General features: G+C 40.1%; 1 protein-coding gene across 2 annotated transcripts in view; it reads left to right on the top strand.

The window, feature by feature from the left end:
• Positions 1-16,614, top strand: part of LOC126871147 (uncharacterized) — a 222,338-nt gene that overhangs the window by 189,470 nt on the left and 16,254 nt on the right. For both annotated transcript variants that reach the window (XM_050629614.1, XM_050629615.1), the window contains exons 2-3: positions 8,447-12,648; positions 16,240-16,365. In XM_050629614.1, the coding sequence (XP_050485571.1) occupies positions 8,447-12,648; positions 16,240-16,365 (4,328 nt within the window). The remainder of the gene's footprint in view (positions 1-8,446; positions 12,649-16,239; positions 16,366-16,614) is intronic.

Genomic DNA, 16,614 nt, shown 5'->3' with positions numbered 1-16,614 from the left:
TAATACTGTAACAACATTTTCGACAAGAAATGTGCAAAATTTTCAGCTCTTTATGAAGGACATATACGCAAAATAATTCGTTTACGCGGATTACTAATCTCCCCTTTGGTTGCTTTGAGAAGGAGCCATTCATGGCATCCACGTTGTCACAGGGTCACGGCTTCGGCATAAATACCGAGATAGTACTCATAGATACGGAGCAATCCTACGAGTTATCTTATGCACAATGCCTTGGACAACATTGAAGCGTGATTACGATCCTGTCCAGCTTAAGACAAAGCCAGCAAATTGCCAAGATGCTACCTCTGTCTCGTGCATGCATATAAAAATTGAATTCAACAACCGACCACTAACTTTACATCACGTAACGCGAATTAAGTTAATTGTTCTCGAACGAACCTAAATGCAAAATTTAATACTACCCTTCAAGCGGACAATTCACTTTTACACAGAAAAAACATTCAAACGAAATTACGCGGCAATTACGTTGCTGGAACATCAAACCATACGTATTACGATAATCACATTTGCGCGTAAGTGGCTCGAAACTTTATTAACCGGCTAAATTAAGTTAAACGACGCTGGGGGAGGTGAACGCGTTGGAACCATCGCAATAATTCTCTAGAATCGCCGTACCGCGCATGTACATCCGAATAAGGACGAAAAATATGATACTATATAGCACGTACATCGAAAGTCCGCGCAATCGGCGGACACGCTTGAACAATTATAGTAACTTATAGTAATCGGCGCGCTACCCGCGAGTCTCGAGGACAATGAAGGCCACGAGGTGACGAAGTGGCTGGATTAAAACAAGAGACGAGTTGGGGATACAAGAACGTTTCCAAGCATTTAGTCGCCGAGCGCAGTCCGTTTCGGCCTTTGAATTTACGATGGAGAGCCGCGGACGCGGGCAAAGTTATCGCGCTACGAGTAATGAACACTTGTTCGTTTTAAAGTAGCCGTCCGACAATTTGTACGTCAGTCGGAACGGCGCGACAAGACCGACTTCTATCTGGCGCGAATCTCGCGCACTTCTTGCGCTCCTCCTTTTGTGGCGCGTGCACAGTCCGAGTCGCGCGCTCGTAAAAGCGTACCATCCGTTGTTCCATCCGAAATTCCACGCGACAAACCCTACAAAGTTAGATCTTTGAAGCGATATTTTAACATTTTGAAATACCTTGAATACCTTCCTTTGATCAAAATTTACGTAGAATTAACGTTATTGAGCGTTTGGATAATTTAATGACTTTAATGAATGTTTCATTGAACTATCAGAGAAACACCATCGTGAAATACAACAATAAAAATATTGTAATTGTTCAAATATGACACCACTTTCACGAAAATATGGATAACAACGCACAAGTATTGGTAAAATATAAAATTCACAGTGAGAGTCAGACAGGAATCAAAAAGCCATTGTTTAGAACAGTTTATCAATTGTACGGAGCATAATCGTAGTTTAGCTGGAACTCAATTAGGTAGTGTATGCAATAGCTACATAAACTATACTGTACTTTGTTCTACATATTACGCTGTAAATACCATTACTTTTTAATAAAGCATTTTTTTTATCAAGCACATTTCATTTTTAATATTTATATATATTATATAATCATATTTAATCACATGAAAGTACTACAGAGTAATACGAAATTCGATATATTTCGATTTAACTAAACATAATGCTGGTATAAATGCTGTAATAAATATAATGATATGCAAATGCTTCTTCTAGTAACTGTACATTCTCGTAAATACACATTTCGACATATCACAAAGTATTCATTTATTCGATACCTCCACATCGAATAATAATTTATTCAAACACCTGCGATTCAACTAAAAGATGTTCGTTCAAATACTAACAACTTTCGTTCCAATTTTTGCAAAATCCTGTCACCAGATTCTATCATCCACTTGATGTTTAAAATTCGTAAATATGTATATAATTCCGTATGAGACGCGAGATACGATCCCATGAAAGGACAAGAGACTCGAGGGCCGTCGTGATCGATGAAGAAACAGTAATCGCTACATCGTCCGGCGACATGGCTGTTTTCCGCGCGGAACAATGGCTGTTCTAGCGGAGAGAGCCGTAGTGGAATCAAGGAAACAAGGACAGAAAGAACAGCACTGACCTTCCTTATACACGTGTTCACATAAAACATTACGATCTTTTATGCGGTCACGTTCGCGGCGATAACCCACGACTTCTCGTGCCTTCTTCTGTTGCGACGCCAGCTTCGCCACCGAGTTCTCCCCTTTCTTCTCCCTCTGCCATTATTATTATCCGCCAATTCTTTTTTTCGCCTGTGCCAGTCGGTTCCTCCGGTTTCACCGGCGGGACAGGGAGGACACCCATGGACCCCTCTAGAATTCCGTGCAACGTCGGATTCTTGCGCGCCAGTGCAGAAGGTCAGATGATGACTCGCGATTCCGGAAGGGATAATAGGTGGTCTGCATTATTCAGGACCTCAGGATGCAGGACCAAGACCATGGCTCGGTGTCGGACCTCACGTTTAACCGCTACGATTGCGCCGGACAAAAATGCCCGCTCGTCGATGTGGAAGCGATTCGATACTTCGAATTGAATAACAACGGTGTACGGGCTCGTTTCTGCCCCGATCTTCCTATGCACCAATCCCTGATAATTTGGTGAATCGCTTGAAATGTTTCGACGATCAGTGATTTTGTACTTGTGAGTTCTCTGGGATACGCTGAGCTCATATTCTTCAGTGTTTGGTTTTTGAACAGTTTTCAGAGACGACAGATATTTGCTGATATTTGATTAGCCGCTATGTTTTCTGAACGCTATACCAGTTACAAATTAAACTTAGACTTTTTGGATTCTGAAAAATGGGTACGTTTATTTAGAGGAAGGAGATAACGAGTAAAAGAAGTTTAATATTTTATTCTCAAAATTATATTGCAATTTGTGATGCAATTTTGTAGATTACCACTTGATGATTCAGTACTTGGGGTCTAATTTCTATGGAATTCTACTCTGTATAATTTGTGAATAATTTCAGAATCACGTAGCGCAATACGCGAGTAAACTATTTCACTGGAAAACAAGTAAATAAAATGTCGATTAAGCTGCAATTGTAACGCCCTTAAAATTTTTTCCAGGTCATCCGGTTCTGAAAATTGCGACCGGTTTGCACGGTTCCATGCAACAAAGTGCATGTTCTCATAGCAATCATATCTGGTTTTGCTGAGTGAACGAGATCTGGTACTCACGTTTTTGTCATGAGCGTTGGTTATGCGTATCTCGACTTTGTTGTGTGGTTTGAGCACGCCAATAATCAAAATACTGAATCGTTCGAAAACAACATCAATCAGGATCCTAAGACGTGCTCGTAAAAATCAACGTAATACCAAGTCTATAGTTGAACATAAACAACATCAACATACCGGTATCATACTAACATACTGATAATACGACTGGAACTCGAAGATTCATAAATAAACACCATCTGTTCACCGTGAAAGCTTAAAATCCAAAAATAAGTAAATCGTATTTAAGCACCGAAGAAAAGAAGTTGGATATGTTTTACAATCCTCTGTCAAGTTTTATTTAAACGACATCGAATACTGGGAACAAAAATGACGGAATTGCGTGGCAGTCAATTCCTCCGATTCGCACAACCATTCATCTGACTGAAGTTGGAGAAGGGGTCATTTTTCGTGGTGAAACAAAACGAGAATTGCCCATTAACCGCACGATAGGGTGGAAGATGTCGATGTACCATCGCGTGTGAGAAAGCCACGAACGAAGATCCCCCAGGCGTTCCTTGCCTGTGTATAACGTAAATATAGTGCATCTAGTTAGTTTTCTTATCAACCACCAGAGAAACGATTCCTTAAATCACATTAATTTTGAATCAACTTTAATATACCCTCTACACTTTTGACATAGTTCATTGTAATAATGGTATTCTAACCAGATTAATATTAATCTTTTATTTTCGTATAAAAATTCTGTATTCCAATGTAACAAAGCAATATTTATACATAGGAATTTCTTGGTAAAAATGTACGCATGGTAGATTGCGTTTATCATGGATATATTGATGAAGTCATTAAATTAATTGTTTCTTTCTTGCTTTGTAATTCGTTTCGCGAAATACGGTGTTTTGCCGTGAAGTTTATGGCACTCCTTCCATGCAAGAATACGTATGAGCTGTCGGAAGTTGATGGGTTGCCAATTATACTTGACCTCAATAAAACTTTTTTTCGGAAGTTTTTGTCCAATCTTGATAAGTTACGATCTGAAAAGTGCCGCAGAAGGCTTTGTAGAGCTTTTAGACATCAACCATATTCTTGCCGTTGATAAAGCGGAACCTTCTATTTTGATTTCATTTCTTTAGTTATATTCGTAAAACGCTGGCTAATATTATCTGCATCTTACGATTCGAGTATTACGGAAATTTAATTATTACAGAAATTAAATGAATTTCTAAAACACAATAAGGACCAATTAATTTAACAGAAAGGAAGACAAAGTGTAATAAATGGAAAAACGGAGGAAATTAATGAATAATTTACGCTTCACGTGGAAACAGTAAGACAACTGTGTTAACCGTGCACGGAGGCATCCCTTTTCCCGTCACTGATGATTTACCACGGAAGCGGTTCTCGCGCGCTTAAAACTGCTTTCCACGTGTCGTAGACTTGTAAGTTATGCGCGTGCATATGGAGACGTAAGTGCCTGATGCGGTCATTCTCGCGCCGTGTAACATCGTCGCGGCCTACGGATAAAATTTTGTCCATCCGTACCTAGGATATAGGCGTCAAGAAAAAGTGTAAATTATCGCGAAACCTGTGGAACGTTGCCGGAAGAACTAGCGGATTCGCTGATTTATCGACCGCCTTTAATTACGAACGCGTTACTGATTTGTAACATCTTACGAATAAATTTCACGTTGAATATTCCCCAGACACGACTACACGCCGTCAATTATTTCGCTGCGGGAACTTCTCTTTGTTTGTAAATTTTCATATTTATTATTTATGTAATTGTTAAGAGATAGATATCGGCGTCGTAAAAAATGAATTCGATAAAAATCTACCTATCGTGTGCAAAATCGAACACTGATAAAAAGGATGGTTGGAAACTTCAATGTTTGCTTAGAATATTGATATTTAAAGTAAAAATGGTAGATTGCTTTGGATCATACGAAATAGGAACTATTTACTTTTTGATTATTCTCCGAGATATTAACGCTAGAACGAACCAAGGATTAATTGTATTTCATTTGTCTTGAAACATATCGTAAATAAGGATTACAGAAGCGAAACATGATAAGTCATTTTTTAAACTAATTGCGAATCATATTAAGATATCCTCTTTTAGCCAACAAGTTATGTATACACAAACGTCTTTTTTTCAAATAAATGTACCGATAAGTTAGTGCAGATATAATTTCTTCTGCGTAGTATTTCTGATAATACTAAAACCAATCTGAACGGTGAAATAACTTGGATTAGCAGAGAATGTGATGGAAAAAATGGACACGAGTCGGTGGGATTGGTCGTCCGCGTGGCAGGTCGCTTCTTCAATATCTTTTATTTCTGTTTGCTTATAAGGAAACTGGTACCATGTAATTACCTTGGGATACCGCTACGGTGTTATCACACCCTTTCCACTTTTCTCTTTGTCGTACCGTGAGTCGAGATAGAGATCTCCTCTCGTCCGTACTTATAAAGTGGTTTGACCCGAGACCTTGACACTTGACTTCAACCGCATCCTTTCTTCATTGAGGGACACCGTTAGCTTCGTGGACCCTACAGAGGGTGACACCACTTTCCTTTCATTGGATGCAAAGCGTGTCACAGAAATATAATATACGAAATACACAAGTAATGACAATTTTTAGAGAAATCCAAATTTTATTGATTCCTTAACTACTGACAAACAATCTGATTGGGTTCTAGGCGATATGTTTCTTTACGCTTGCTTGGTAGCTTTTTAAATTCTGTTTATAAACATATAAAATATTTTCAAATAGCAATTTGTACTGTATTAAAATTTAAAGTTAGTGTTACATTAATTTTATAAATACATAGCAGCACTCAATTTTCATCAGAATCTAGTAAATTTCGTATGAGTATTAGTGTCTCAAAATTAGATGTTGGTAGTTAAGCATTGTACAAATAGGTTTAAATTTATGTATAAGTGAGATAAAAAAGTTAGTATTGAATTTAAGCTGTCTGTTGTTACATTTTATGAGTTTTATATTAATGATTTTTATAGGAATCGTTTCCTTCGTCATTATTAACTTAATACTTGAAATTAATGTAACTGTTATATGTTATCAGAAGAAACATATGTTAATATGTTTTAAATAATGGTAAACTCTTTAACTTTCTCCTGAGAGTCTTCCTTAATATCTGTTCGGAAGTTCAAGAACGATAAACGAGTACTATACTTCAATGCTACTAACGGTACTATCAGATCCTTTCTCCTTCTCCTGCCGATGTATCCACGATCACGATGAAAGTCTTCCTCTTGTCTACATGCACGAGGTAACTCGACCTGAGGCCTTGGTACTTGATCGACCAAATTCTTTTCTCACAGACTACCGATCTTATTCTACTACTCACGTTCTTTCTACAAGAAAAATTGCTCTTCACATCTAAGATAACATCCTTTAAATAAATCAGTCGTAATGAAACGATTACAACACGTTTTCAGACGGTTTGAGAATCAAACATGATTGAGTGTACAATATAATTAATTTCAGTCAATACATTAGCACTGCCTTTTTCTTCGATCTTGTTCCTTAAATCTTACGTTCATCTATAAAAGATTGCAATCAGTATCGATCGATTTCACGTTTCCATAGAGGTATAGAGCAATGAACGAAGCGTCTACGGTGTTCAGTGATCTCGATATGAATAATTGACCAGAATAAGGCGGTGCTACATAATCACGACGACATGCAATTCCGTCTCGTTCCGGCTCTATTCGTAGAGAGAAAGTCCGGTTAATGTAAACGGATCCGTAACAATACGTCGAGAAATAGTAAAACATACAGTTGTTACACGAGCTCGTACTCACGGCTACGAATTCCTTTCCTTCTTTTTTCCCGTTTTTGAAACACGCATAATATACGCCAAAAGAATTCACGAAATCAATAGATCAATGCAAAAGTATCTTTCCAACGTTTCGTAGTTGATTGCGTTACGATACAAGTCTGAGATTAACCAGACATTATTTAACAAACAGCGATCTTGGAAAATTAAATATTGTATGACCAATTAGTTATTTAATCGTTCTCATTCGCGACATTAACAAACGAGTCTATCGTTTCCATCGTTCGTTCGACTCGCTCGTAATCGTTTCTTGTCATGATATACCTACCAAAAGTAGGTTCAACCTGTTTATCGAGCATTTAGATCATCTGTTCAGAGGCTAATTATTATCAATCGGTCGATTTACACCGCATTCCATTCAAATTGCACACCATCGACCAACCGGGGATAAACAGAACGTGAATGGGACCGAATTCATGGAACATCGAAATAAGCGGAACGTTTCTTAAGATCACGGATAGCCGACTGGACTTGTTATCTTTTTTATTTTTCTCCTTTTTTCATTCTTCTCTCCACGCAGGGTTCCACGCACCCTGTACCGTTATTTCACGGTTCCGTACGCGGCAGTGAACGTTTGCTTCTTTACGTCACCTTCTTCGTGGCCCGTCACACCGCTGAAATTCCCCGAAGTCATGATCCGATTAAAATCGCGCGTCAAATTCAAGCCAATGATTTGGTGCGCAGTTAGATCGATCAAACTGATTTCTTACGTAATTGCTAGATCGTGCATGTTTATGCAAATTTACATTATTAGATGTGTAACTAAGGAAGTGAATTCTGAATGGAAATTAGTTTCGCTTACTATGTATTGTAACTACGGATTTTTTAGCGTGTTTAGATTAAGAAATGAATAGAATGAATAGAATATAACATGCAAAAATAAAGTAGAGTATTTAGTAACGAAACAAATTTCTGCGTAGTTTTCATTTCTTTAATTCGAAAAATTATGACTTTACATAAATATTTGTAATCTTGAAAAGTTAATTATAAGTTATTAGAAATTAACAAAAATGCTCAATTACGAACTATACAGAATTAGTAAAGCGCTAATATAAGTCACCGAATTCAAAAATTGATGAGTGTGCACGAATTCGTTTGATTTTAATATTCGACCGCCAAGTTCGTAATAATATTATAATTGTTTGATTTACGTTGCGGAAGTCACAAGAAGAAAGGTGTATATTTAATCAAATTCCAATCCACGGAAGATAATCCTCCAGCCCAAAAGAAATTTGTTAAATAGAAATAATTTCTATTGTTCGGTAAAGAAGGAAAAATGCGTCGTTTGTATTTGAAGTTAAGAATTGTTCGTTAAAGTTGACGACGAACTGTTTGTTTGCAGATTCCTCGATCGGCGATCATCGTCAGGGTCGCATGTCCCTTCAAGCCGAGCTACCGTCGTCGAAGGCGAAGAGGGAGCAGGCGCTTCGCAGCATCCTCGCGGCGAGAAGACGACAGATCTTCAGCCAACGGCCGATCGAATCTCGGAATCTGAACCGCACACCAAGACCATTCGACGCGTCCGCGAAAGATTCGCCGGATGTTCTCGAGGCTCAAGAGACGAGGCATGGAATGTACGTAACCGCACCAGCTACCATTAAACAGGACGAAGAAACAGCAAGTAGAATCATCGTGTCAGAACTGTCGAGCAAAGATGTGGACATCGAATTCGTATCGAAGGACGTAGAAGGCAAACAAACGATCGAGCAAAGTTCAACAAAACTGAGCAATGAGAATCTCACTGTCTCTGCTATCGAAGATAAACCAGTCTCTAGTAACCTTAAAAGCAACCATTCAATTAATCAAAGAAATTCCTCTTCGTCATCCTCGGCGACTGTCATCGTAAATACACAGAAAGCTTCCGATACGGAAGTTCGTAAAAAGAACATTGTCTCTATGCCAGAATCTCTGTACAATTACTTTAGACCGGTAGAAAGTAATATACCCGTAGAAGACATGTCACAGTTTCTATATTTTGGTCAGAAGATTCAACCAGATACGCAGAATACAACTGGGAACAATTCGGTTGAATCCACGCCAACCGTGCCAACCGTACCCAGTTCTCGAAGAAGGTATTCCATGAAGAGATTCAGTGCTACGACGCCTGTACCAGTGCCCAGGTTGGAAGAGATTATCAATGAAGAGATGAATATAGCCGTAGAAAGGCAGACGGTCGAGAAGAATAAGGTCTCGAAGATTAAGAACGCATTTAGAAGCGCGGAAAATGGCGTTTACTACAGGAAGGCCAGGCCAACGGAGGGGGCGATCGCCTCGAATATGATCGCAGTGAAGGAGGCAGGAAACGGCAGCGAGGCTAGAACAAACTCTGGAGATAAATTTCGCGACAATAACTCGTCCGCTCACGCTGACGCTGCGGACCAGCTGCGGCGCGAGAGAGGAAGTGCTGCAACCCACGTGGCCGTTGAAACGAGGAATGCGACCAACTCGACCCAGATACCGTACGCGCAGCCCGTTTCCGCGAACATGTACGACCAGACCGAAAGTGAAATCAGTTTTAAGCATCGTCCTGCGGATACGAACGAGTCCAAAACCGCTTCCACAACGTTGAACCGCGTGGAGCATACGAAGGCAATGAAGAGTTACACACGAAGAAGGAAGTACAATAATTTGTCCGTAAACGTCAGTACCGAAAACAAATCCGTATTTGAATATGAGAATCCTCCAGAGACTACAGATACAGAAATGTACGGAGAGCAGACGGAGAAAAAGATACGAAGGATCGATGTATACGACATAAACGATCACCCAGATATCTTCAAAACGGAAGAACCGCAAGCGGACCAAGTACACGTGACTAATTCCCGCGAGAGTAATAACATCGAGACTTCGACTTCCAGAGACAAGATTGGTCGATCGACCACCGAGCCATTTCGGATCGTTTGGGCGTCTCCTGAGACGTCCACCCTGCGGATCATCGTAACCGAGGGGAGTTTAGAAGAGAGTTTCGCGATCGGTGCAGATGCCGCGGAGAAGTATACCGTTAAACCGGTCGATTCTACGATGGAACGAGTTCGCAGCTTGGCTTCCGGCGATGTTCCCGCTGCGGACGCGGTTGCATCGAGCACGCCGATCGCGTCTACGAGTTGGTCCGCAAGCGACGTTCAGTTAGGCGCGTTTACGATCGAGCCGGTGTTAGTTCGGTCCAAGTCTCGACATCGGGAACAGAAACAGCAGCAGCTGGAAGGAAGCAGCAAGGTAGAGCACGAGGGGAATCAGGATCCTCATCGACATCAGCGGCAGGAACAACAACAGCAGCAGCAGCACGTGTACGCTTACACGATAACGAACGTGACGCGGCTATTGCGCAACTACACCGGACCTGGGTTAAGCAGAGAGGAACAAGGAGGTCCAGAGCGGAGCACCGGTACGACCGAGATAACGACCGGATCAGCGCAGCGGCGTCAGCCACCGCCGCTGTCTCTTCTGCTTCCTCGTGCCGGTAGTGGTATAGAGGCAGGCCGAGCGCCGGCGGAACTCAGTGCCGGCACGACCGTCGAACCAGCCGCAGCCGGTGGAGCGTCCGCTGCTCACCTGGTGGGGGAACGACAGAGGAAAGTGGTTACAGTCGCGCCGCCGCAGTCGCAGCAACGTGCGGTCAACAGAACGTCGCTGGTGCAGCTGACCAGCGTAAACAAGACCTGGCCGAGGTCAACGAAGCCGACGGAACCGAGCCACCGAGGCGCCGTCCGCTGGAATCACACTAAAGTTAGAAATACGGATTTGGAGGGGTTTAACGACAGGAGGTTTCTCAGGAAGTCGGCCAGCGCAGTGCTCAATCAACGAATTGGAGCAAGTCCCGAAGAGGACGTCGTGCCCCCGGTAATAGGCAAGAGACGAAGGTTAACAAATGGGCAGACAGTATCCAATAGAAGAGTTAAAGGGACGAGCAAGATCGTAGAAGAGAATTTAAGTAAAGTGAATGGGTCCGGATCTTATTTGGTCAGCGATAAGAAAAATTTGGAGGAGAAGAATGTAGAGGATGTGGTGGAGGGTCGAGGATTTAGGTTAGCAAAAGTTGATGTGAATCGAACAAGTACCATTTTGGAAAATATGACGGCGGAAAGCGTAACAATGCAGCAGAGAGTTTCGCCTACTACGATCTCGTTTCCTCCCTCCGTGGAAGAAACGATCGATTGTACTACTCCTCAGACACCTGTGAATACCACAGAGGAAGATGGAAACAATGTGACAGAAGTGGTCACTTCACCAAGTGGAAATACGAACGTTGATACCAAAGACGAAAATACCGAGTTTGAGAGTGAAAACGAGAGTGTTCCCACTAGTAATGGTAACGCGTCCGATAGGAATGACGAGAGTAGTGCGGATAATGGTAATAATAACGGAAGTGGTTCGCCGACCGTGACAGTGACCGCGACGGCCGACGAAACGATCGTGCCCAAAGAAACGAGTACCACGCCGATGTCGGCGCCAGTTTTTCCGGTTACACCCAGAATAATCACGGAAGCGAGTCGAGCGTCAGTCGAGAAAGAAACTTTCACCTTGAAGCCAACGGACTCCGCTATGACGGATATCAAAACGATCGAACTGGATAAACCTAAAACGTCTAACCTACATCCTTCGGAAATCCAAAAGATGTACAGGTCAAAAGACACCACCGTAACTACGACTACAGCTGGTGCACCGACTTCGTTCACTACAACGGAAGCTCCGACCACTACGATAACCACGGTTCAAATAGAAATTTCTACTATTCCCGAAAACCAAAGTACAATCTCTGATTCGAAAATACCGAGTTCAGAAGTGAAACCTGTCCCGTTTTCAGATTCGACTTCGCAAGGAGTAAAGTCAGAAATATCCACAAATCCGTCGACAGAAACTGGAAAGCGAACGTCTGGTGAAAGGTCACCTGAAGTTAGAGGCCGAAACCTGTCTGATAAATCTCAGGACGCATCATCCGACAAAGATGACGTGCTACCTATAATGCATCTATACAACACTTCAGATATCTTCAACAACACTGGTCCCGTGAACTCGTTCTCCCGCAGTATGGAACGACGAGCGGAACTTCCGGTGAGCACGAAGCAACCGGAGATTTCGAGAACGACCGAGAAAGCCAACGACACGGTTACCCCGAAAAGTGCTACGAACGAAACGAATTCTATCCGCGTCCCAGAAAGCACAAGGAAGGATAAACAGGAAGAAAATCGTGATACGACCACGCTGGTTCCACCGACGGGTCCAGGTAGAGGATCCACGGGCGGAAGTAGTAACAATCGAACGAAACATAGGCCAATTTATCACCACACGATTCTGCCGGAATACAACACCTCTGTATATTCCAACGAACTGAATAGGACGTTCTTTGAAAGTGGATTGATATCGGTTAGTCCAAGGGAATCGGTGAATATCAGTGAAGTGATATCGAAGAGACACGATGGAGATGCCATTGCATCGCAGGAGACTGTAGCCGTGGTGAGCTACATCCTGGCGACACTGGTCGTCTTTCCAATCGCTGTTGGCGTTGGCCTAATTCTAAGAAGACTGATACTTAGGAATCGTAAGGTGAGTGAGATTTTTTTTCGGTTAAAGTGGATATACAGTACCTCACGGAAGTAATATTTGAACACTTACTATAGAAAACTTTTATGTCCATATGTTGAAATTTCATTAGCAATGTAGTGAGATACGATTGTTACGACTATGATCTTCAGCTAATTATAGGCGTTAAAGCCTGGCTCCACTGAATATTGATGTTAATTAATATAATGTATCTTTAACTGTTTAAATATTTTTGTGATTTTTGCGGAATATATGCTTGTATTAGATATATTGTCATTACTATATACGTTTTTAGATTGTTTTCAAAGTCTGCTCAGGCTCATAATGGTATTAATGACATTTTTAAATGTTCCATATATCATATCATATATATTCATAGAATATGTCTACAGATGTTAGAATACTTTAAGTCTTTACATACGGAGTTGTGAATATAGGGTGTCAGCATTAGAAAGTATTTGTAGAGGTGCTATATAATATAGGTCGCCGGATGAAAGTGGTCTAGTGACGTTTGATGTTGGTCCAGTGGCCAGACTCCGTTTCACGTGAAAGTTCGCAGAGGTGTAGGAACAAGGTTGGTGTCAGTGACCTGATTATTTTTGGGCCGGTATCTCGAACTGTGTGCACTACTTTTGTCTACTGATCGAGTTGTTAAAGCATCAAAGAAAAGCTTGTAACTCTTTTTTTAGTTATCTTCTATTATTTTTTATATCATGAGTGCTATGAGTAGATGGATGTAATAGATTTTCTAGATTTTTATTAAAAAATGTTGCATACTTTATTCATAGTAGTTGAACCTGTAGGATTACATTTCACGTATAACAAGTGATGATCGTATGGAAGAGAAAACCATGATAAGTACATTTTTATTGATTTTAATACTTCTTTATGGTTAAAGAGCAGAATTTTGATATAACATAATGAGAAATACAAATAATTTGCCAGATTCAGAGTTCTTAATATGTGAAAGTAGGTAATAAATTGGCAAAGTGTAACTAATCAAAGATAAAATTATTGAAACAAGGAATTTTTTAATATTTTCAATGTTGTATAATGAGATTTAGAAATTCTATTATAATGTTATCCATACGTTATGCATGAGTGTATCGTACAACAAAACTTCTATGTCTGGAAAAACATTCCTCTCCAAATTCTGTCTCAAACATTTCGTTTTAGCCAGAGCAGTTTTTACATCAAACGCCCTGAAATAAAAACATCTTGCTCGAGTCTCACCCCTAGAAAATTTTCTCTCCCAGGTTATCTACCCGAGTTTGTTCGACGGGACGGTTTGAAAGCGACGCTCCCAATCGTGTAGCCGAGGGGTGGCCGTTTGAAATGGTATCCTTCAGCCGCTAAACGTTTCATTTTTATTCGCCGTGATTCTCGTCCAGCGGTGTAATTTCCTCTTGAGCCTGCTGCTCACCAGCCGCATTATCCCGACAAAAAATTTTGATTTACGATTGTGTACCGTAAAGCGTATCTGGCCGATGATCGCTAAATCGAAACGCGAATTGTATACCAGTGCCACTTAAGTACCGTTACGCTGGCCCCGTGGATTATCGTCGACCGCGAGCATTTATCATCTGGCCATTAACAGACAAGACTTTCGTTATCTTCCGCAAAGTAGATCCACGTGCGTGTGCTTGTTTGTCACTTTTCAATAATTACCCTAAAAACCGAGCATTATGTGCGTCTTTGCTCTTCTAAATGTCCCAGAAATGCATAAAAATTTATAGTCTAATTACAGTTACAAGAAACACATAAATTTTCATTATGAATTTATTATTATTACTTATTACGAATTTGTAATTTCTTATTCTTATGCTAATACAGAAAGAATTACTTGTATCTCGAATTTCGTAAATTTTATGACTATAATCACTCATTCGTATGTTTATCGCTACAAGTAAAAGATACAGGAAGCTGGCTCTTATTAATTACTATTTTTTATTTACTAGAATTGCTATTGGATACACTGTGCGTCGCTAAGATCGAGCTGGCGCGTATCCCCGAGTTCGCGTTGAATGAACCATAATGAAAGATCGCCACTTCCTCCTCCTTTGTAACTGGAAATGCTTTCGCATAAGCGCGTACTAGGAAGCGAATGCCTTCAGCGATCGTTAACGATACGACTATTCGAGTTTCTGCAGATAATTTATAGATCGTGATGGATTTCGTTGGTAATGAATTTGTGACATAATTTTTTGAATGGTCTCAGACGAGGAAAATATTTGTATGACTGCCGATAAAAAACATGAGACGTGTGTTAGTCATTTCTATTTTGGAATGGTTTGGCGAAGGTTCGTCAGATTAGTTTGTATGACGAGTGTTAGTTGGATTCTTTTTTACTTGATCAGTTTGCCTTCTGAGGGTCTTACATAAGTCTTTCTTCATTGTTACTATTATTATTATTACAATAAAAAATATGAAGAGAACTCTGCAATCGTTTAAGAAAAACGCTCGATATCATTACTTTTTACGTAAATACTAATCTTTTGGTTGAAATAGACGGAGTAGAAAACCAAATCAGGCATCGTGACGCGATCGCTTTTTTGCAAATTTCTTCGCGCTTTGTCCCTGAACTCGCCGCGAATGGCCACAACAACTCGGTCGTCGACTAATTTTTACGGTTCGCGAAGGATCGCCAGTGATTCACCGGATTTGTAATGAACGTCCGATCACGATGGTTAGGTTCATTGTATCGATTGAATAATCCGTTGCCTTTTTTCCCGTAAAAATACAGTGTATCGTTTCGTGTGTTTCGATCTATCGGATAGTACAGTGTCTTGAAATAATGAGAAAGTAAATTATATAATGCGAAGATCGTTTGCGTCTTTGTCTTCGATAAGCGTTTAATTGCGCACTCTCTGATGAGCATAAAAGTTGAAAAAAATTAAATTGCAACCGTTGAAAAATCGCAGTAATTTAACATATTGTATAAAGAAAGGAAAAAAAGAAAATGAAATTCAACTTCGCTGAATTTTTCAGAATCAACCAATAAAAAATGTATAAATTTTTAAGTAGGGATAAGTATTGACGTAAATTAATCATTTTCCATGATAAAGAGCTACCCGTGTCCCGCTTTATCCACGTCGTGTTTTCGTCTTGAAAAATTACTGATTTATCGTGGTATGCAGGAAACAGCTTCTTCAAAGACGATGTAAATGTAACAAAGATGATCTTCGAATGCAAAAGTGCGAACAGTCACGTATTTTCTCTCGTATTTGCGTCAAACACATATTTCTTCGTTGACATCCTAACGTTCGTTCGTATTTTGCATATTTTCAATTTCACTCTCATAATATTTTCATGTTTATCAACGTTATTCACGAAATTCATATTTCTTGAGCGGCTATAAATAAATTCTTTTTATAACGAAACGCCGTGCTACTTGTCGAACGTTCGTAATTAAATAAACAAAACGATCGATAAAACATGACTACTTGTTATTGCAGACTCGATTCCTTTACTCGAGTCACGATTACTTTATGAGCTGCGAAAATACTCGAAGGAAATCGAAGTTTCTCGTAAATTGCACGCTCGATCGTTCTTGTCGACTGCATGTACAACACGATGACGTTGATTTTTTCGTAGGTACTGGAGGAGTCGGACACATCGTCGGAAATAAGCTGCCGGAAAGACGCGCTGAATCTTGAAAATGGTGACTTCAAAACATCCATCGAGAAGGCGATCACGAAGCTTCCGAGGATACAACACTTGGTAGTCGCATATCTTATGTATCTTCTAAATCATATGAATAGAATATAAATTTTTTTTAATAACATAATTATTTACGTGTTCAATTTTATCGTTTCTACGATAATCGGTTACATATTTAAAATCATAAGATAGAATGTAACTTTTATCAGAAAGTAATCATAACAGATAAGACTTTTTCTATTCGTGAATAATTTATACACGTTATTAGAGTTGTTAAAATCTTTATATAAATCATATGTATTTTTCACA

Source organism: Bombus huntii, chromosome 11, assembly GCF_024542735.1.
Source record: "Bombus huntii isolate Logan2020A chromosome 11, iyBomHunt1.1, whole genome shotgun sequence".
Taxonomy (NCBI): domain Eukaryota; kingdom Metazoa; phylum Arthropoda; class Insecta; order Hymenoptera; family Apidae; genus Bombus; species Bombus huntii.
Note: the sequence above shows the minus strand (reverse complement) of the source record. Positions and strands in the feature narration are given on the sequence as shown.